The sequence below is a fragment of the Desmodus rotundus genome, chromosome 5 (genome assembly GCF_022682495.2).
Source record: "Desmodus rotundus isolate HL8 chromosome 5, HLdesRot8A.1, whole genome shotgun sequence".
NCBI lineage: Eukaryota > Metazoa > Chordata > Mammalia > Chiroptera > Phyllostomidae > Desmodus > Desmodus rotundus.
The window spans coordinates 152,235,829-152,256,162 of record NC_071391.1 but is presented as its reverse complement, the minus strand read 5'-3'; the positions used below and the strand labels follow the sequence as shown (position 1 = coordinate 152,256,162).

The 20,334-nt window shown below is 46.6% G+C and overlaps 3 protein-coding genes and 1 pseudogene across 8 annotated transcripts in view; 3 read left to right on the top strand and 1 right to left on the bottom strand.

The window, feature by feature from the left end:
* The first annotated feature begins 3,380 nt into the window (after positions 1-3,380).
* LOC112298151 (elongin-C pseudogene) lies at positions 3,381-3,713 on the top strand (annotated as a pseudogene).
* A 2,591-nt stretch (positions 3,714-6,304) lies between these two features.
* NRBP1 (nuclear receptor binding protein 1) lies at positions 6,305-17,543 on the top strand. Of its 4 annotated transcripts, XM_045189285.3 has the most exons (20): positions 6,323-6,433; positions 8,191-8,316; positions 9,443-9,672; positions 9,860-9,982; positions 10,170-10,271; positions 10,657-10,746; positions 10,889-10,929; positions 11,298-11,392; positions 11,888-11,911; positions 12,872-12,955; positions 13,125-13,183; positions 13,350-13,448; positions 15,431-15,563; positions 15,748-15,853; positions 15,999-16,049; positions 16,140-16,275; positions 16,418-16,471; positions 16,558-16,621; positions 16,873-16,928; positions 17,004-17,543. In XM_045189285.3, the coding sequence occupies exons 2-20, from the start codon at positions 8,301-8,303 to the stop codon at positions 17,106-17,108; spliced, it is 1,668 nt and encodes a 555-aa protein (XP_045045220.1). In that variant the 5' UTR covers positions 6,323-6,433; positions 8,191-8,300; the 3' UTR covers positions 17,109-17,543. The 4 variants fall into 4 exon arrangements, with proteins under 4 accessions (XP_024408359.1, XP_071077674.1, XP_045045220.1 ...); XM_024552591.3 differs by lacking the exon at positions 8,191-8,316 and having other exon boundaries at positions 6,305-6,433; XM_045189286.2 differs by lacking the exon at positions 11,888-11,911 and having other exon boundaries at positions 6,324-6,433.
* Positions 17,544-17,623: 80 nt separating this feature from the next.
* Positions 17,624-19,273, top strand: KRTCAP3 (keratinocyte associated protein 3). Its single transcript, XM_024552947.3, has 7 exons — positions 17,624-17,720; positions 17,869-18,053; positions 18,142-18,201; positions 18,369-18,575; positions 18,698-18,832; positions 18,939-19,051; positions 19,182-19,273. Exons 1-6 carry the CDS (start codon positions 17,693-17,695, stop codon positions 19,044-19,046), a joined length of 723 nt encoding a protein of 240 aa, XP_024408715.3. The 5' UTR covers positions 17,624-17,692; the 3' UTR covers positions 19,047-19,051; positions 19,182-19,273.
* A 72-nt stretch (positions 19,274-19,345) lies between these two features.
* The window catches only part of IFT172 (intraflagellar transport 172), a 32,733-nt gene continuing 31,744 nt past the window's right edge, over positions 19,346-20,334 (bottom strand). For all 3 annotated transcript variants that reach the window (XM_053924024.2, XM_053924025.1, XM_024552590.4), the window contains 3 exons: positions 19,980-20,133; positions 19,703-19,794; positions 19,346-19,495 (listed from right to left, as the gene is read on the bottom strand). In XM_053924024.2, coding sequence (XP_053779999.1) covers positions 19,406-19,495; positions 19,703-19,794; positions 19,980-20,133 — 336 coding nt within the window. In that variant the 3' untranslated portion in view covers positions 19,346-19,405. The remainder of the gene's footprint in view (positions 19,496-19,702; positions 19,795-19,979; positions 20,134-20,334) is intronic.

Below are 20,334 nucleotides of genomic sequence, written 5' to 3'. Positions count from 1 at the left end.
GCATGTGTCTGACGGGGAATCAAACATACAACCTTTTGGTTAGGGGACCATACTCCAACCAACTAAGCCACATCAGCCAGGTATACCTGAGAATTATTTTAAAGGTACAAGATCCCTGTGAAATAAATATTACCTTTATGCCAGTAAAACACAGAGCAAAATAAATAATAAATTTGATTTTGCCCTGACTGGTGTGGCTCAGTTGGTTAGGGTTTGGCCCACATAGTGAAAGATTGCCAGTTCAATACCTGGGCAGGGCACACGCCTGGGTTGCAGGTTCAGTCCCTGGTCAGGGTATGTACGAGAGGCTACCAATTGATGTTTCTCTCCCACTCTTTCTCCTTCCCTTCCCCTATCTCTAAAAATAAATAAAATCTTTAAAAAACTTTTTGATTTTAACATAATTGAATGCAATTGTGGGAGTCAAATAATGTGAGGTGAATTCTTAATTTAGGTGGGCTGTTTTTTTTTTTTATTCCCCAGTGCCCCTATTTATTTATTATGTTTATCTTAGAGGTTGGCTCAATGTCTTACAACATGACAGAGGTATAGAGCTAAATAATGTTCTTATTTCATAACTTAAATAATGAAGCTCAGAGACTTACCTTATGAGGCAATGTCACAAGGAATTATTCCTAGACAGGGAGAAGGAATGAGCTGGGGCGATGGCTGTAGACCAGGTTACCTGCATCAGAATCACCTGGGGAGATTCTTAGACATACAAACACTCAAACACTCTCCTCTGCATCGAGTTCAGATTTGCTGAATCCGGGGAAGACCTGGGAATGTGTATGTTTTAAAGCACCTCAGGCAATTCACAATTATCAAGAAATCTAGGGTTCTGTTCATCTGAAGCTCTGCAGAAATGTAAATGCCAAGCTTGAGGCACAGGAGCATTTTTGTTCCTTTGGCTATGCCTTCAATTCGAAAAGACGCTCTTTTTGAAGAAAGGATCCACATTATGTCCCTTAGAAGAGTGATCAGATTGGAGGTATGATTAGTGAGTCTCACATCGAGGAAGAAAAGCTTAGAGCAGAAATCCAACAGATTTTCCAATTGCCTTAATCTATGGAAACCAAAATCTTGAAAGATTCTGGACAGTTTTATTGAAGTATAATTTTTACACCATAAGATTCACTCACTGTGAATTCAGTGATTTGTAGTAAATTTATAGATTTGCACAACCACCATGTCACAATGAAAGCTATAGTTCTCCTGGAGAGGAGGTCAGCAGGTTCCTTGGGAAGCGTAGAATAAAATAGATACGGGTGGTCTTAAGGCATTGCCTTTCTTTACAATCATCATAATAAACTTTCTTTGTTAAATATTGTCTTTTAAATTAAAAATACACATGGCACAACATTCAAAAGGAGAAAATGGGTATATAAGAAGCCTTCCTCCTGCCTTGTCACCCAGTGATTTGGCTTTTATTCGCAATAAATAGTTCTTGTGGTAGAAATCTTTAGGTGAATTAAGTTTGAAGTGACAGTGGAGCATCCACTATTATTTTGGAGTTTGGGCAAGAAGTAAGTGCTAGAGATAAATAGAAAAAATCATTCAAACAAGAAAAAAAAACAAAGAAAAGAAAAGAAATATCATTCAGGTGATGTATTGAAAGCTCATCAGTGGATATGTTTTCTAGAGAATGGTATAGAGAACAAAAGAATACAACTTTGGGCACAGTCCTAGGAGGAAAGAATAGAAATTGAAGACAGAGGAGAAAATTAGGATGAGTTGAGAAAGAAATGAAATAAATCAGCATCCTAAAACATAAGAGAAGAGTTTTAAGAATGTGCTGTTCAGTGGTCCCAGATGCTAAAGAGGTCCTGGAGAATGAGCAATGTGAAAGGGCTTGTGGAGGAGAAGTTTAAAATAAACTGAGCAAAGCTTTGGTAGTGACAGAGATAGGATGGGATTCACATTGTAGGAGATTGGAGAGACAATGGGATTTTCCTAATATACAAAGAGCTCTCACAAGTCAATTAGAAAAACATGGTCACCCCAGTGAGAACTACACAAAGAACTGCAAAGGCAAGAAACTGAAGAAGAAATGCAACCAGGAAATAAACATACAAGAACAGTGATGCTGGAACAACCAGACATCCACATGTAAAAAATGAATCTAAGCACAAACCTTACACCCTTCACAAAAATTAACTCAAAGTGGATCACAGACCTGAATGTAAAGTGCAAGACTCTAAAACTAGAAGTTAACATAGAAAACCTACTTGACCTTGGGTATGGTGATGCTGTTTTAGATACAACACCAAAGACACAACCCATGAAAGAGAGATAATCTGGACTTCAGTAAAGCTAAAAACTTTGTTCTGATAAATGCAATAGCAATAGAATTAGAAGACAAGCCAACATATGGGATAAAATATTTTCCAAAGCACATATTTTAGATAAAAGACTGTTATACAGAATATACAAAGAACCCTTGAAATTCAACAAGAAAACAAACCCAATTTTTTTTAAAGGGTCAGAAAATAAAAAAGGGCCCAAAACTCTAACATCTCACCAAAGAAAATATGTAGATTGCAAATAAGCATATGAAAAGATGCTCCACATTGTTTGCCACCAAGGAAATGGAAATTAAAACAATAAGATGCCACTATTTGTCTGTAAGAATGACCAAAGCCCAGAACACTGACAACAAATGCTGGCAAGGATATAAGGCAACAAGAACTGTCATACATTGCTGGTGGGAGTACAAAATGGCTCAGGAACTTTGGAAGACAGTTCAGTGGGTTTTTATAAAAATAAACATGCTCTAAATATATGATCCAGAAATTGTACTCCTTGATATTTACCCAAAGGAGTTGAAAACTTATGTCCACACAAAAACCTGAAAATGGATGTTTATAAGAAGCTTTATTTATAATTGACAAAACTTGAAAGCCACCAAGGTGTTCTTCAATAGGTGAATGGATAAACTGGTTCATCCAGGCAATGGAATATTATTAGTCACTAAAAAGAAATGATCAAACCACAAAAAGACATACCGGAAAAAGCAAACCTATAGAGATAATAACAAGATCCGTGGTTGCCAGGATGGGTAGGCAAAGCACAGAGGATTTTAGAGCAATAGAAATACTCTGTGATACTCTATGGTATTATAATGATGGATATGTGCCATTATGTTTGTCCAAACCCATAGACTGTCCACCACCAAGAGTGAACCTATAGTTAAACTATGAGCTTTGGGCGATTATGATGCGTCAATGTAAGTTTATTCTTGGTAAAAATATATCATTCTTGGGCAGGCTTTTGTGGGTGGAGGGGAGGCTCTGGAGTGGGGACTGTGGCAGTACAAGGGGAGCTGGTATGGTGGCTGCGGGGCTGAGGAGAAACTGCTAAGTGGAATTCATAAGAACATAATGGATGGAGAAGAAAAAACCTATGGTGGCTGTGAAGGCTCTGATGCTGTGTATGTCAAATTGAGATCTCAGATGGTCATGAATTTATTGCAAAGAGAGAACATGCATTAACACCAGAGCAATAAAAGCCATGTTGCGTGGTCCAGGTCAGTTTGCTGAAAACGAAACCAATGAAGTCAATTTTAGAGAGATCCCCTCAATTGTGCTACCAAAAGTATGCATGTGTTTTACAAGGTTCGCTACACCAACAGCTCCATGGAGATTCCTGGATTTGCAATTGCACCTAAAACTGCAGTGGAACTGCTGATGGCTGCGAACTTCCTAGATTGTTAAATAAAATAAGTTATAATAAACTGTTAACTTTTTCAGTATTAAAAAATATATATATATAATTCTTGTGAGTGATGTGGATAAAAGGGAAGGCTATGCATATGTGGTGGCAGGGGGAATATGAAAAATCTCTGTGCCTTCCTCTCAATTTTGTTGTAAAATTAAAACTGCTCTATAAAAATTCTTAAGGAGATGTTTAACCTCATTCCTAATTAAATATATGCAAATTAAAGAAAAGTAACAAAAGGAAAAAATCAATAAACTAAAACAAAAAAATTAAAATATGTACAAATTAAAACAGCAGATTTTTAAAAATATCACTAAAGTTGAAAAGATTGATAATTCCCAATGTTGGTAAGGATGTTGGGAAGCAGGAACTGTAACATACTCTTGGGGTATTATTTATTTGATAACTTTTTGAGGAGCAACTTTGCAATATCTATTCAAATTAAAATGTTCTTAGCCTTTAATTTAGCAAGCAATTCCACTTTCAAGAATGCATAAAAATAACTCTCACAATTAGACAAAGATGTGTGCAGCAGGATGTTCATTGCAGCGTTATGTATCATAATATGTTGGAAACAGCTCCAGTATCTATTGGCAGTTGTTAATTAAACATTGGCATATTTGGACAATGCAATACTTCATAGTAATTTAAAAAATTAAAGTAGTGCTATAAGTGCTGCCATGGAAACAAGTAAAAAGAGTAAATTGAAATAGATAATGTTGTACATATAAGTTTGCTGTTATTTTGAACCATATACACACATATTAATATATACATAAAAAAAGAAATTTGGAGAAATACACATCGAAGTCTTAATTATTTTGGTGAACTAGGATAATGAGAAAATTTATTTAGAAAGTCACAAAAGTAGAAGAAATGACCTGTAGAAGAAATAAGCTCAGGGAACAAGTTACAGAGGTAAAAGAAGGAGCCCTTGGAGTTTAGGAGAGAGAAAGGGAAAAGGGGGACAGGAAATGACCGGGGGGTGCTACCAGGAGGGGAGAGAGAGCAGTGTTTGAACATTTTAAACATGAATGAAAGGTTTAAAATAAGATGAGAGCCTGAGGATGCCAATGGGTCCTCTGTGTACTTGAAAGGCAGTAGGTGAAAAAGAAAGATTGATAATGCTATGGCCCAGAGAGAAGAGAATGGGAAACTATAAGGATAATATCAACTGATATTTAATGGGTGTTTACCCACAGACCACGTGTTCTAACTGCTTTGGAACTCACAGGGAGAAAAGGTTAATCTGGAGAGGAGGAACATACTTTCTTTGATATTAGAACAGAGATTTTTAAAAAAATTATTGATTGATTTTTTTTAGAGAGAGGAAGTGACAGAGAGAGAAATATCGATTTGTTGTTCCACTTGTTTATGCATTTATTGGTTGGTTCTTGTATGTGCCCTGACCAGCAATCGGATTGGCAATGTTGGCGTGCGTATCTGGACTACACTAACCAATTGAGTTACCTGGCCAGGGCTAGAACAAAGATTTTTAATCTCAATTCCCTGAAATTATATGCTAATTTTGGTGGATAAAATGCATTTTTTAAAAATCCAAAACAAGGTCCATAACTTTCACAAGATATCTTAAAAGTGTTAGTCTTCCATTTCAAAAGTAAAAGAATCAAGGAAGGATGAGAGATTGGTTTTAAAATGTTTTGAAGTGAAAAGATGAGAAAACGAGAGGCTTTTGCCAGATACCAATTTTTTCCTATCAGTTAAACAGGTTTACAGATTCCATTTAAGGAGTGAAATCTGGTGATTATGACATACTCAAACTCTGATGATGGATTTATCCTTCTCTCCATAATACGTCTCTAACGGCAGAGTGAACTTCCATCCTTTCGGCTCCGTGTTTAGTTTTCGCAGATCAACGGGCTCACCCAAAATCTTTTCTTTCCTCTTCCTCGCGATCAAAATTCTTTCCAAACATCTTTTCAAGGAAGTCTTATTTCATGAGTCTGTTTCGGATTCTAGATTTGGCTCTTATCAACTTTCAGTAAATAGCCTAATGCCTTTGATTCAGTTTTTTTTTTTGCCGTTGTCAGCTCTCATTGAATGATAATTTCACTTTCTTATGAGTATCAAATGAGCTGTCTATGAAAATCTTTTGCAAAATTTTGGCAAATATCAGTGTTATGCAATCACTAATTATCAACTATTAATTTTTAGTGTTAACGAGTTCAGTAATTTTTTTTTTTTTAGCTTTCTGAATAATTGGTGCTCTGCGCAGTCTCGCCCCTAAATAATGGAAGTGGGTGGCCGCTCCTCTTGGATTGAAGCTACGTCTTTGGCTCCTTTTGTCTTTCAGTCGGACAAAAACTGTCATGGCGCCTTCAAGAAGAAGGAGAGGGCCTTCCTTTCACCCAGCGGAATCACTGGGGGCACCTGGAGTGGACGGAGAGATGAGCCCCAGTGGAGACCGAAAATATGAAACCCTCAGCGAGGTCTCCGTGGGACAAGCTCAAGGGGAGGAGACCCGGTTGAAGATGATCCCAGTGAGCGACAGTCTACCTGGGGCGCCGCCCCCTCCAGCCCCTTGTCCAATGGAAACCCAACGGCAGTGCGGCACCGCCCATCTGTTGGCCTGGACGCGAAGAGGGCGGGGCCGACAGTTCGGTTGCGCTGCGGAGCGCAGCTGTGAGGGAGTCTTTCTGATCTGCGGCCCCGGAACCTGAGCTGAAGCGTAGGCTACGGGAAGCCGAGTCGGGAGGTAAGCGCCGAGGGAACTGAGGAGGAGAGAAGGGTCTAGCAGGATGGAAGTATCGGCCTCCGCGGCCTGGGGCGGTGGGACCCCGGTAGGCGGGTGTCTGGAGGCGGCTCTGCTTGCTCGGCGGCCCAGGCCCGGCCCGCTGGAGACGAGCAGCTGGGCCTGGGCCCCACAATCAGTACCGGGCCATCCACCACCTCCCCAGAGTGGCGGCGATGGCGGCCCGGAATTCTGCTGGTGCGGGGCGCTAGGTCCTGGCGTTCGTGTCCGTCTGGAGCTGGTGAGAGGCGGGCCGGAGGCCTGCGGAAGCTCAGCGTCGGGTCCGCGCCTGCTCACGGGTCGGCGCGCGGACGGCGCGGGGGCGTGGCCTGCGCCTATAGCTGCGCCGCGGGGCCCTCCAGTGATGAGGTGGCTCCTCTGGCTTTCCCGGCCCTCCCTGCCCGGCGGCATTCTTGCCGACACCTGGCTGGGCGACCTGTTGGAGTGTGAAATTCCTCCCCTGAGCTTGTTGGGTATCTGATCGCACAGTCCTGTAGGTCTCGGAGGCCCTCTTTAGTCCGGTCTCGGTGAGCGCAGCCGAGAGGCCTGTGGTCTGCGGCCTGCGGAACTGTTGCCGAGGAGAGGCAACGCAGAGGGGCCGCAGTCGAAGAAATGCAAATCTCGGAGATAAACTTTGCAGGATTATGCACCGACATTTCTCAGATGTCAGCACACAGTGCACCTCGGGGTGGCTAGAGGCGATGTGAAGATTCCCTTTAAGGGCGTAAATGGCCTTTTACATATGTGGTTTGTTTAAACCTCTGAACGACCCTGGACAAAACTCCCAGTGTTGCAAAATTTCATCATCAGTAAGGGGAGTGCTGGGTATCTTGGGCATTGCCTTTATTTTTGCCTATTCGGGAAAGATTGGGAAGGGAGATGACAAGCACATTCCAAGGGCATCCCTATGATTGACAAAAGTTTGGCTTTTCTGGTGGTGCCCTACTGTGGATTAATTGTCTGTGTCCTGGGTCCAGAGATTTCTCTCCAGTCCATTGGTACAGGCTTCCAGTATTAGAATTCCACTAGAGTTTCTTATTGTAATCTAGCTGGAAATTTTACTTTGCTGTTTGTATTCAGGATGCATTCAATAAATATAGCTGCTCCAGAAAGTAGCCCATATGAACTTTATTACTGTTTTCTTAGCTACTTTTCAGGGGAAGAAGAAGGAAAATTATCTCTAACTCATTTTCTGGTGGATTACTAACACATGAAGATTACAGCTTTTCTGGCTGATTGAATAAAATTTATGATAGTCCAGAACCTAGAAAATAACATAGGGAAAGACTGTCTTGCTAGATTTTCTGTGTAGTGCTTTATTGCCCTCTGGTACTTACTATAATGTCATCTGATAAAAATCTCCTGACTTGCCCTGGCTGGTGTAGCTCAGTGGATTGAGTGTGGGCCGCAAACCAAAGGGTTGCCAGTTCAATTCCCAGTCAGGGCACATGCCTGGGTTGCAGGCCAGGTCCCCAGTATGGGGCGCGTGAGAGGCAACCACACATTGATATTTCTCTCTTCCTCCTCCTCTTCCCCTCTCTAAAAATGAATTAAAAAAAAAATCTCCTGACTTGAGTTAAACATGGTGTAGATTGGGGGCAGAGATGGGCAGAAGAGGAGGCATCCTAGAGTTCTAAAAAGAAAGAAAGATTTTTCAAAAGATTGGTGCTCGCAGGCTTCTGTGTTCTGAACTGACTTAGAGCAACAACTCTGTTTTCCAGGATATCATTTCATTCTGGAGAGCACTCCCTTGAGTCAGCACACGCAGATTCCCGTTCCTTCACAGCCTTTGCTCTTAGAGAAGTGGAATATAACATCCTATGGTTGACCTATGACTCTCTGGACAAGTTAGTGGCTTTTAGCTTTTGAGAATTCTTTTTCTTCAAGTAGCAATGCCCCTGAAAAAAATGTTATACTGTATAGTACTTTAGTACTTGTTCCTATGGCCATTCGTACTTGAAAGGAGTACCTTCTGCTAGATCCAGTTCGCCGTGGGAGGGTGCCTTTGAGCCATGGAAGGCTGAATGATGTATCTTGAATTACTTGTACTTCAAAGAGTACGAATGTCAGATCCAGTGCCCCAGGGGATGGTGCCTTTGAGCCTTGTGAATGAAATGAAAGCTGGAAACTGAGTCTTACAGCTGCCTTAAATCTGTGGCTCCATGTGTATGCACATCTTTATTTTATTCACTATTGTATCTCAAGCACCTAGCCCAGTGCTTGGCTCACAATAAGTGCTTAATAAACACTTGTTGAATGAGTGAACGAGAAAAAAATGTTTTTAACCAATACCCATTTGCCACACTCACATCATAGGGAAGGTGAGGTCATCAGGGATGAAGTCACTAACCACTCCCAGTCACCTGGCTCAAGGGTGGTCCTCACAGAAAGTTCCTGTGTGTAGGAGGATGGATAGTGAATGCCAAGGTTAGTTCTAGTGGAGTCAATCAGCTGAGGGTTTCCAGGGGATGCTTTGGGCAGAGAGAGCTACAGGTCCAGCCTTCGGGCTGGGGTAGTGGAACATTTTGGGGTTTGGAGTCATGTGTTCTGAACAGTGCCCATGTAGCTTAGTTCTTGATTCCAGTGCAAAGAGGGGTAGGAAAGGATCCAGAGGGAAGGCTATTACTGGATGAATATTTGCTGAGAAGGAATGGGGCCCCTGATTTTGCTGTTCATTTGGACTTCACTAGGGGTGGCTTATACTGCCATAAACCTTGTGTTTGCCACTCTTGGGTGGATCATCTTAAACCACAGTAGCTCCCCTTCTCTAGACTAGGAGAGCAGTTAATGTGTCAGTGTTCAGACAGGACTGTTCTGCTTTTGGATTTTAAGGAAACAAAGGAGGTATGTTTTATTTATTTTTTAATCCTAGATCAGTACTGTTCACCTGGGATTAATTTTAGGATTAAATTTTTATAGAACTATCCTGACCCTTTCTGCCTTCTTTCTCCATCCTTACCCCATCCAATGCAGGCCTGAGTGTGTGTTCCAGCATGTCGGAGGGAGAGTCCCAGACAGTACTCAGCAGTGGCTCAGACCCAAAAGTAGAGTCTTCATCCTCAGCTCCTGGCCTGACGTCAGTGTCACCTCCCGTCACTTCCACAACCTCAGCCGCTTCCCCCGAGGAAGAAGAAGAAAGTGAAGATGAGTCTGAGATCTTGGAAGAGTCACCCTGTGGGCGCTGGCAGAAGAGGCGAGAAGAGGTAAGTTGATGGTAGTGTCACTTTTGGGAGAGTGAATTCTAAGGGGATTGAAGTAGAGGAGCAGATTCTAAAAGGGGCCAACCACACTTCGACAAGTCAGAGCCTAGGAGAGGAAGATCACATAGAGCAGTAAAATTGTGGGTGCGTGAGGTAACTTTAAGTACCTTTCATTTGAATTTCTTCTCAGGTGAATCAGCGGAATGTACCAGGTATTGACAGTGCATACCTGGCCATGGATACAGAGGAGGGTGTAGAGGTTGTGTGGAATGAGGTACAATTCTCTGAACGCAAGAACTACAAGCTGCAGGAGGTAGGAAGTGGTGAAAAGATGCAGCATGTGGGGTGTTAGAATGCTGCTGTGAAAAAGGGCTTGGTGTTGGGAGGCTGACTGAGGAGAGTGTGTTGCGGTTGGATCATTTCTGCAGAGGGCTGGGGAATGGTTTTTCAGGATCACAGTGATTTCTAACCCTGTAACCCACTGTCTTCTCCGCTCCCAGGAAAAGGTCCGCGCTGTGTTTGATAATCTGATTCAGTTGGAACATCTCAACATTGTTAAGTTTCACAAGTATTGGGCTGACATTAAAGAGAACAAGGCCAGGGTAAGAACTGTTTTTCCTGAGCCTACTGCAAAGAGATTAGCTACATTTATTGTCCCTTTTACATCCAGATATTAAAACAAGATAGTCTTGAAAGAGAACTGGAATCATCTGCTGGGGCGATGAGAGTAGGGCCTTGACTACCACCTATGCCCTTCGTCTGGTTATACACAGGGCAGAAATGACCTTGTTTCCTCCTTCCCATAGCTCAGTAGTTTTCGTTGTCCCATTCAATCTAAGGAAGTGGTACTACCAACAAAAGGAGAGAAACTTAAAAAACAAAAACAAAAACCCAAGCTTTGAAATTTAATGTACGTATGGTGTAGATGTCACCAGGTAGGGGATCATTTTTGCTATAAGGCCTTACTGGTGTGCTTTGCCTCTCCAGGTCATTTTTATCACAGAGTACATGTCATCTGGCAGTCTTAAGCAGTTTTTGAAGAAGACCAAAAAGAACCACAAGACTATGAATGAGAAGGTATGGAGGGAGAGCAAAGTTTTAAGCTGGTTTGCGGGTTTAAAAAGGTTATGTTAGTTATGAAGCTGATCAGGAAAGGGAGGTGGGAGCTGTGAAGAGGGTTAGAGAGGGGATTACTGTTGACCCTTGACCACTCTTCCAGGCTTGGAAGCGCTGGTGCACACAAATCCTCTCTGCCCTAAGGTAAGTAGGATCTGGTTAGTCTTTCCATGTCTCCTGATTTAGTTCCTCCAAACAGATTTGAGAGCACTATTCTGCTGTTCTGTGCTGCCTCACCCCACTTTCTTTGAGTCATATCATGTCAAGACTAGGCCCCCATGGGTCTCTTAAAGGGTCCATCCTAATGCCCTAAGTATGATACTGTCTCCCCACTCTTTCTCCTGGTGCTTATCCAGCTATTTAACTCATCAGGCATAATGGAGATTCAGAGTATAGGGATTATTTTTGTGGTGACCAGCAGGAGACCACCAGGCTCTTGCTCCTCTTAACCCTTGGGTTCCCCCTGCCCTTAATTTCCCAGTGGCCCCTCTAACAGCCCAGTGCCCCCACAGCTACCTGCACTCCTGTGACCCCCCCATCATCCATGGGAACCTGACCTGTGACACCATCTTCATCCAGCACAACGGACTCATCAAGATTGGCTCTGGTGAGGGGAGGGAGAGGTTCTGGGCAGGGGAGCCTCGGGATTTTGGGAACCACGGGGGTAAGATGAAAGGAATTGGGAAGAACAAAGCAAAGTTCTGAGGTGTGGGCTGCTGGTGAGAGAAAGGACTTTTCTAGGGGTAATTCATAGGGAGAACCAGTCCATTAGTAGAAAGGGCGTAGGGTCTAATTGTGCACTTTTTTGGAGGGAAGTGGATAAATACAAGAAATATTGATAGGAGGTTGGGAAAGGGCAAGAGATGGGGGTAAGGACTAACTTGAGCCTCCGGGGCCGGACCCTACCAGAGGAGGTCCTAGGCTGTGCCTGCCGTGAGTGTGTCCATTTGCTGTGGATCCGTGTGCAGTGTCCAACACCTCCGTGTGTGCCGTGTCTGTGTGGTGTTCATGTGGCCATTTGTCTGGGGCTTGGCTGCTCCACCGCTCACAACTTCTCTCTGTTTTCCTCCCTCCCGCTTACGGGCTGCTCTGTTCCCAACAGTCTTTCATAGGATTTTTGCTAATGGTGAGAGCTCCCTCTGCCCCACTTGGGGCTCTGTTTGTGCTCCCTCTGCTCCCCTTTGCGGCTGCCCAGTGCATGCAGTCGTGGGAGCAAGCCCTGTTCCCCTACCTCCCCTGCCTAATTATGTCTGCGTGGCTTCTGCCCTGCCAGCCCGCTTGCCCTTCTATAACCTGCTTGTTTCCTGTGGATTCTGCCTGGCTGGCCACTTACATCCTGGATTCTTATTCCCTCTCATCATCAGGCTGGTTCCCTGAATCATACTGTGCTCCCAAACTCTCTGTGATTTGTAGTCATTGTTTATGATTTGAGTGAGTCCACATTGGGCCTGGCCCTGGTTCCTCGTTCAGCCCTGTGGCAGGCAGTGTTGAGGGGGATAAGGGGATAGAGCAAGGGTCTAGAATTTGGTGGGGATTAGAAGTGAAACTGATTCAAGGGTATTGGTTCAGTTTTAAGCTATTTCTGAGTTTCAGTCAGCAGAAGTGGGCAAGAAGGCTCTCTACTTGGTGGTAGCCTTCTCTCTTATCCGAGTTTCTGAGGTCTCAAATTGCCCTAGATTAGGAAGGGCTGCCTCTTATTTTATGCTGTTTGCAGGGTGGATGAAAGAACTAGATCAAACATTTTCCTTTGACCAGAGATTAGATGTTCCCAGGCTTGGGGGAAGATGAACAGGTCACAAGTGAAAGTTTCCTTAGCCTGTCTTGCTCTTTAACTAGCCCAAAGCCCCCATGTACCTGTTTAGTGTGGAGCCTTTGCTGCTGTTGAATTAGGGACCTTCTGTGAATAGTGGTAGACCTGGGAAAGGGGAGGTAGGTGGTGGTCCTTTTAGTCTGTAGTCGATGGGAAAGGATTTGTGCCTGTTGAGGGTTAGAGACTTCAGCAGAGAATTTGGCTTTTGGGGGTCTCTCTGGAGTGTGACTGCTTTGTCGATGGTGGTCAGATTGTGGGTGTCTCCCCTACTCCCAGTGGCTCCTGACACTATCAACAATCATGTGAAGACTTGTCGGGAGGAGCAGAAGAATCTACACTTCTTTGCACCAGAGTATGGAGGTGAGGTATCCCAGTTTTTCTGCCCTCTTCGTTGGCCCAGGTTTCCACAGAATAACATAACTGAAACTGCTAGTCCCTCTCTACCTGTATACCAAAGTTTTTTAAAGGCATTTCTACCATGCCCTGCTCCTGTCCTCTGATTCACCAAAGCCTTCTCTGTTTTCTTTAGAAGTCACTAATGTGACAACAGCAGTGGACATCTATTCCTTTGGCATGTGTGCACTAGAGGTGAGGACGCCACAAGGGGGCGGGGGTGGTGATGGAAGGGAGTGGAATTAGAAGATGGAAAGGGGAGGTGGAGGGAGCACAAGTGAGGTACTGGCCTTGAGGGAGTGATTGTGGGAGCACTGAGGTTTTCAGTTCTCTGCTTTCCTTTTTACTTCCCTCCCCCTAGATGGCAGTGCTGGAGATTCAGGGCAATGGAGAGTCCTCGTATGTGCCACAGGAAGCCATCAGCAGTGCCATCCAGCTTCTAGAAGACCCGTTACAGAGGGTAAGAATCAGCAGGCTCATTCCCTTCTTAACAGACTTGGAAATACTTAAGGTTTTCTTTCTTTCTACGTACTGGGAATATGCTCTCTTTTAAGAAGAGGAGAACATAAAGCAGAAAGGACCAGCAAAAGCAGTAATCACTTGCCCTGGCTGGGTGGCTTAATTTAGTTGGAGTGCCAAGGGGTGCGTATAGGAGGCAACTGATCGATGTTTCTCTCTCATGTCAATGTTTCTCTCTCTCCCTTCTTCTCTCTTTAAAGTCAATAAATATATCCTCTGGCGAGGATTAAAAAAAAAAAAACAGTGAACATTTCCCTACATGGTGCCTACTGTGTGTTTTATATACACACAGGTGTGGGGGTTAAGATGAGTAATATTGGGTTAAAGATTATGTGATAATTTAGGTGTATGTACATGGAGGTTAACTAATTTGATGGTTAACTCAGGTAATTGACATACATTCTTAAGGCATTCATCTCGATTTTTTTTAATGACAGGGGCATTCTTTTTTTTTCTTTTTTTTTTTTAAGATTTTATTCATTTATTTTTAGAGAGAGGAGAAGGGAGGAAGAGGGAGAGAAACATTAATGTGTGGTTGCCTCTTGCTCGCCCCATATTGGGGACCTGGCCCACGACCCAGGCATGTGCCCTGACAGGGAATCGAACCGGTGACCCTTTGGTTCACAGGCCGCACTCAATCTACTGAGCCACACCAGCCAGGGCCCATCTTGTTATTTTTAAATAAGCAAGTCAGTCAGTTTGAATTAATCAAATCAGTCATTCGGGGATACACACACACACACACACACACACAGTTGACCCTTGAACAATGCAGGGGGTAGGGGTACTGACCTGTGCAGTCAAAAATCTGTATAACTTATGGCTCCCCTAAAACTTGAGTTGTCCCTCAGTATCCACAGGGGATTGGTTCCAGGACCCCCTGCAGATTCCAAACTCTGGGGATGCTCAAGTCCCTTGTATAAAGTGGCACACAGATCAATGTACACTGTTGCCACCACCCCCCAACCATGGATTGAAAACAGTATAGGTATTTATTTTTTAAAAAATGTAATAGTGGATCTGTGCAGTTCAAACTCCCGTTGTTCAAGGGTCAGCTGTAGTTAGGGGAAGTGACCTTAAATAATGAGCTCAGATGTAAAGGATATAAACATTAGGAGTTAGTAGGTAGACTACAGTAAGTAGAGTCAGGACAAGAGTATCCAAACACGGATAGTTTGTAACTTGTTAGATTAATTGTGAAAGGGAGAGAAATGAAGGAAGACTAGTGGGAAGTCTTGAGGCTCATGTGGAATAAGTTCTCTTCTCAGTGTCATCTCAGTGTTAGGATGGGGTGTTCGAGAGAGAGATGAGGTATATCACCTTGTGGACCTTCAAGATCAAAAGGACGAAAGCAGTTTAATTATCATGGGACCTATGGAGGTGGAAAGGGGGTGATTTAGAAGAAGCATGAGGGAAATCCAGAGCATTCAATAAATGACTGTAGTGGACAAAGGAAATTGTGGTACTAGGCTTGGGAAATAAAAAGATGGTGACGTTATTGACCACAATGGATACATTTGGGAAGAGAGAGAAATTTGGCAAGGGTTGGTGAAGGTAGGCAGGCAGTGAGTGGGCTAATAAATCAGAGCGGTAGAAAATAAAGAGATAAGTTTGAACAGTAAAGGAAGAGAACACTTGTAGTTGAAGAGCAGAAAATTAAAGCCAGAAGGACAGTGAATGATAAAATACCTTTCCTTAGGTATGTAATACCTAAGGAATTATACAATACCTTGTTATATAATTTATATACTATCTTACGATTTTCAAAGCCTTTTCAAATAACATTTAGCAACTCGTTCCCTCAGCTGGTGTTGAGCACCTAGTATGTACAAAGTTCTGTGCTAAGTAATAAGAGATACAGAGATGCACACAGTGGGGCATGCTTGCCAAGTGCTTGCTTCACTTCCTTGATCCCTCTTCCAGGAGTTCATTCAAAAGTGCCTGCAGTCCGAGCCTGCTCGCAGACCAACAGCCAGAGAACTTCTGTTCCACCCAGCACTGTTTGAAGTGCCCTCGCTCAAACTCCTGGCTGCCCACTGCATTGTGGGACACCAGCGTGAGTCTCCTGGGCCCTCCTACGAATTTTCTTCCTGTCTGGAGCCTTGTTAACCGTCACTAGCCTGCTGCCTTTCCTCTTTTACTTCTGAAGGGATCCTTAGCCCCCAGGACCTCTGTGCCTTTTATGATAGACATTAATATGACTATCCCTGCATAACTTCCCATTCCATCGTGTCCTCCAGACATGATCCCAGAGAATGCGCTGGAAGAGATCACCAAAAACATGGATACCAGTGCTGTACTGGCTGAAATCCCTGCAGGACTAGGAAGAGAACCAGTTCAGACTTTGTGAGTAACTAACTTAGAGGGTCTGAAAGGGACAGATCGGTCGGTACCATCCTGAGGATTCTGTCAACTGTCCTTTCTCTGGGAATAGTGGAATCTACTATTTTGCCTGTTGCCTTTCCTTCCACCTTCTCTCTTCTCTCTCCAGGTACTCTCAGTCACCAGCTCTGGAATTGGACAAGTTCCTTGAAGATGTCAGGTGAGAAGAGTGAGAAGGCTTTCTTGAGGAAGCAGGGGTGGGCATCCTAAGGCATTCATGACCCGTGTGACTTGGGTAATCTCCCTTTAGGAATGGGATCTACCCCCTGACAGCCTTCGGGCTGCCTCGGCCCCAGCAGCCCCAGCAGGAGGAGGTGACATCACCTGTGGTGCCCCCCTCTGTCAAGACTCCAACACCTGAGCCAGCTGAGGTGGAGACCCGCAAGGTGGGGCTGTGTGGGTGTGGACGTTGGTACGGTCACGGTGGAAGGGAGAAGAGGACATCTCAAATAAGGCCTTGTCCTTTAGAAAAAGGACTATGTTCCTGCTCCCTGGCAACCATGTCACTCTCTGGTCCCCTCTCTCTAGGTGGTGCTGATGCAATGCAACATTGAGTCAGTGGAGGAGGGAGTCAAACACCACGTAAGGCTGGCGCCAGGGTTGCATAGGGTCGGGTGGCCAGAGGGTGGGGAAGGGGGACCTCATTTTCTGACCATCCTATTCTCCAGCTGACGCTTCTGCTGAAGCTGGAGGACAAACTGAACCGGCACCTGAGCTGTGACCTGATGCCAAGTGAGTGTCTCCTTTCCCTCAGAGGATGGAGAGTCTATGAGCCTTATCTGTGAGGGACATATTCAGGGGTGGGCACGGTGCCAAGACACTGACATGCTGACCCACGTCATGTGACTGTGTTAGCCCCTGAAATTTAAGGGCGGATCTGACAGTTTTGCTTGGATCCTTCTCTCCCAGCCAGGGTAACCCGGCTGGGGCTGTTCTGCCCCTCACCGCCACCCTGTGCTCACGCTCTCCTCTTTCCCTGTCAGACGAGAACATCCCCGAGTTGGCGGCCGAGCTGGTGCAGCTGGGCTTCATTAGCGAGGTGAGCTTTCTGCCCTCCGCCGGGGGGGCGGGCTCTGCCTTCCCGCCGCCCCTCTCACTGAGCTTTCTGCCCCAGGCCGACCAGAGCCGGCTCACCTGCCTGCTAGAGGAGACCCTGAACAAGTTCAACTTTGCCAGGAACAGCACCCTCAACTCAGCCGCTGTCACCGTCTCCTCGTAGAGCTTCCTCGGGCCAGGCCCCTAGTCCGAGCTGTGGTCGCGCTAGCCGCGCCGCAGCCCCCGCCCTCCCCCCAGTCAGTATTACCCTGTGAAGCCCCTCTCCCCTCTGTTGTTTAGGAGGGCTTTGGGGCTCCCTGGTTCTGAGCATCACCCTCCCCCTGCCCCTTCTCTCCCTCCCCTCTGCACTTTGTTTACTTGTTTTGCACAGACGTGGGCCTGGGCCTTCTCAGCAGTCGCCTTCTGGTTGGGGGCTAGTGGCTGATCTGCCGGCCCCTGCCAGCCTGTGTGGCAAGGAGGCCCGCAGGCGCCGGGGAGCTGAGTTCTACAGTCCCGCTGGGTGGAGGGGCGGGAGAGAAGGGTGGTGCTGCAGTGGTGGCCCGGGGGGCCATTCCATTCGCCTCAGTTGCTGCTGTAATAAAAATCTACTTTTTGCTAAGAGCGTCCTGTGTGCGCCCGTGCCTCGCCGCTAGGGGGGGGGCGGGCCCAGGCCGGGCCTTCAGGTGGTGGTGGGCGGGGCGGGCCTGCGGGCGCGGGCGGGGCCGGGCCAGGTAGAGCTGCCCGGCAGCCAGCCGGCGGAGGGACACGATGCGGTGCTGCCGCGCCTGCAGATTCGGTAACTTACCGCCCCTTTGGCCTCGTTTTCCTGTACCCACCCGAGCCCTTCCCAGGCTCCCGGGAGCTCCCCCCGGTTAGCTCGGGGCCGCCGCGCGCTTTCCGGTTCCCCTCCGGGCTCAGGCTTGCCCCTCCCCCGCGCTCCGCAGACGCAGCCCGGGGCCCTTGGCGGCTTATGCGCGTGGGCCTCGCCCTCATCCTGGTGGGCCACGTGAACCTGCTGCTGGGGGCCGTGCTGCACGGCACCGTTCTGCGGCATGTGGCCAACCCCCGAGGTGGCGTCACCCCCGAGTACACCACGGCCAATGTCATCTCTGTGGGCTCGGGGCTGCTGGTGAGTGCTGCGGGCAGGCCGAATTATGGGCGGGCGGTGTTCCCTGCCCACAGCAGCCTGGGCCTCACTCAGGCTTTGTGTCTTCCAGAGTGTTTCCTTGGGACTTGTGGCCCTCATGGCATCCAGGAATCTCTTTCGCCCACGACTGGTGAGGGGGGATTTCTGGAGCTTAAATGAGGGGGCCTCGAGTCAGGGAAATGGGGGCTGACCCAACTTCAAGTGGGGAGGAGGAGCCCCAATAGAAAGACCCAGTGGGAGAGTCAGTGGGACAGTCAGCCACCCCAGGCTGCTCACCTGATCTTCCGACCCTGTCAGCACTGGGCCCTGCTGGCAGTAGCTCTGGTGAACCTGCTCTTGTCCACTGCCTGCTGCGTGGGCCTCCTCCTCGCTGTGTCACTTACTGTGGCCAATGGTGGCCGCCGGCTCATTGCTGACTGCCATCCAGGACTGCTGAATCCTTTGGTACCACTGGACCAGGGGCCTGGACACGCTGACTGCCCCTTTGACCCCACAAGAATCTATGTAAGTGTCTCCTCAGCTTTTTTGCAGCCCCCAAAGCCTTGGTCTGCCCCTTTAAGGACCCGGATTTGCCACTCCTGCCCTGCTCCCTCCTAGTCCCTCCATCCTTCCTCTTCACCTCTTAGGATACAGCCTTGGCTCTCTGGATTCCTTCTTTGCTCATGTCTGCAGTGGAGGCTGCTCTCTCTGGTTACTGCTGTGTGGCAGCACTCACCCTCCGTGGGGTTGGACCATTTAGGAAGGAAAGGCTACAGGGGCAGGTAAGGAAGGTGAACAGGAAGGGTTCATGCAACACAGATTGGCTGTGTTGAAAAGATGCTAGACTGTAATTCAGGGCCAGAGCACTAACTCCACTCTCTTCTGCAGCTGGAGGAACTGAGAGAGCTTGAACACCCTAAATGTAATAGGCAAGATAGCGAGCAGCTACTGGATCAAAATCAAGAAATCCAGGGATCACAGAAAAGTTGGGCTTAGGACAGGTAATCGGCCATCGGCCATGAGGATCGTGGCCTGGGAGAGGGTGGGGGCGGGGAACTGCTCTTGGAATTGAGTCTAGTCCCTTGCTATCCTGCTTGCCCTCGGACCCAGGCTCTCCCTTCTGTCCCGCAGGTGCTGCCCATCCAAAGGCTCAGTCTGCAGGGCTTTCCCCTGACCTCTAGGATGACATAAACGTTGTAATAAAAGAACTTTTCTTCTACTCGATTCTGATTTGGGGGGGAAGGGGCACTGGGCTGGTATTGAGGGTGACCTTGATCAAAGAACACAGTGACCTCTGTTAGTTACAAGAGTTTAATGAAGGAAAGAATTTAATACTCCTCCCTGAGATCTGCCAGTTACTGAAAGGAAAAGCTGGTGCTCGGGAGCCCTCCACACCACTGACTAATGAATTTCAGCACATCCTGGCACACTGGGCTGTGGGAGGTCTGTGAGCAAACAGAAAGAACATCAGAGGAACTCATCAGGGCTGAGAAAAACATGCGGGCTCTAAAGAAAATCAGCTCTATCAGTGTGGGCAGCCGGGTTCAGGGCCTGCACCTGCCTTCTTGACAGTCCCACCCACCCCTCTAGAGGTCTGCTGTTTTCTTCAGCACTGCTCTCCCTGCCCCGCCCTTCATGTCTTCCGCTCTAACCTTGACAGCCATAAGGAACTTATTCCAGTTGTCTTTGTTAGCCGCCTTCCCGGGCCGCTTAAATTCAATTTTATTCCTCAGAATGGGGTATCCTGTGGGGGAAGAAAAAAGATGAACTGGGGTTTGAGAGGGATTGAGGGGGAAAACGAAGATTAATTTAGGGGTAGGAAGTAGGATGTTCTTCTGCATCCTTTACTGAATCACAGTAAAGTCGATCCTGCTGTTTTCCCCTCCTTTCTGCCTACTACAGAATACACGGCGCTCTGGGGTTCTATACCTGTAATGAGGCAGGGCAGTGCCCGAACACCAGTGCTTGCTGCCACCAGGGAAGCCTCGTAGGCACCGCGCTCATCCCGAGGTAGGACCTGCTCTAGCCGCTGGTCCATTGAGACTGTGAGCACCCAGTCTCGAACCTCTTCTCTCTGAGACTCCTGGGAAGGACACACGGGGCAGCAGCTTCACGCAGGGCAAGGCAGGGCAAATGATAGGTGGCAAGTGGGGAGGTTTGCTAAGCTTCATCCTTTCACCCATTAATGGTCCTCCTTGAATTAGGGGCCACAGTCACAGCCTCAGCTTTTTTACTCTGCTTCTCCTTTCACTGAAGGACCAGTGAAGACTGAGGCTGTGGTTGA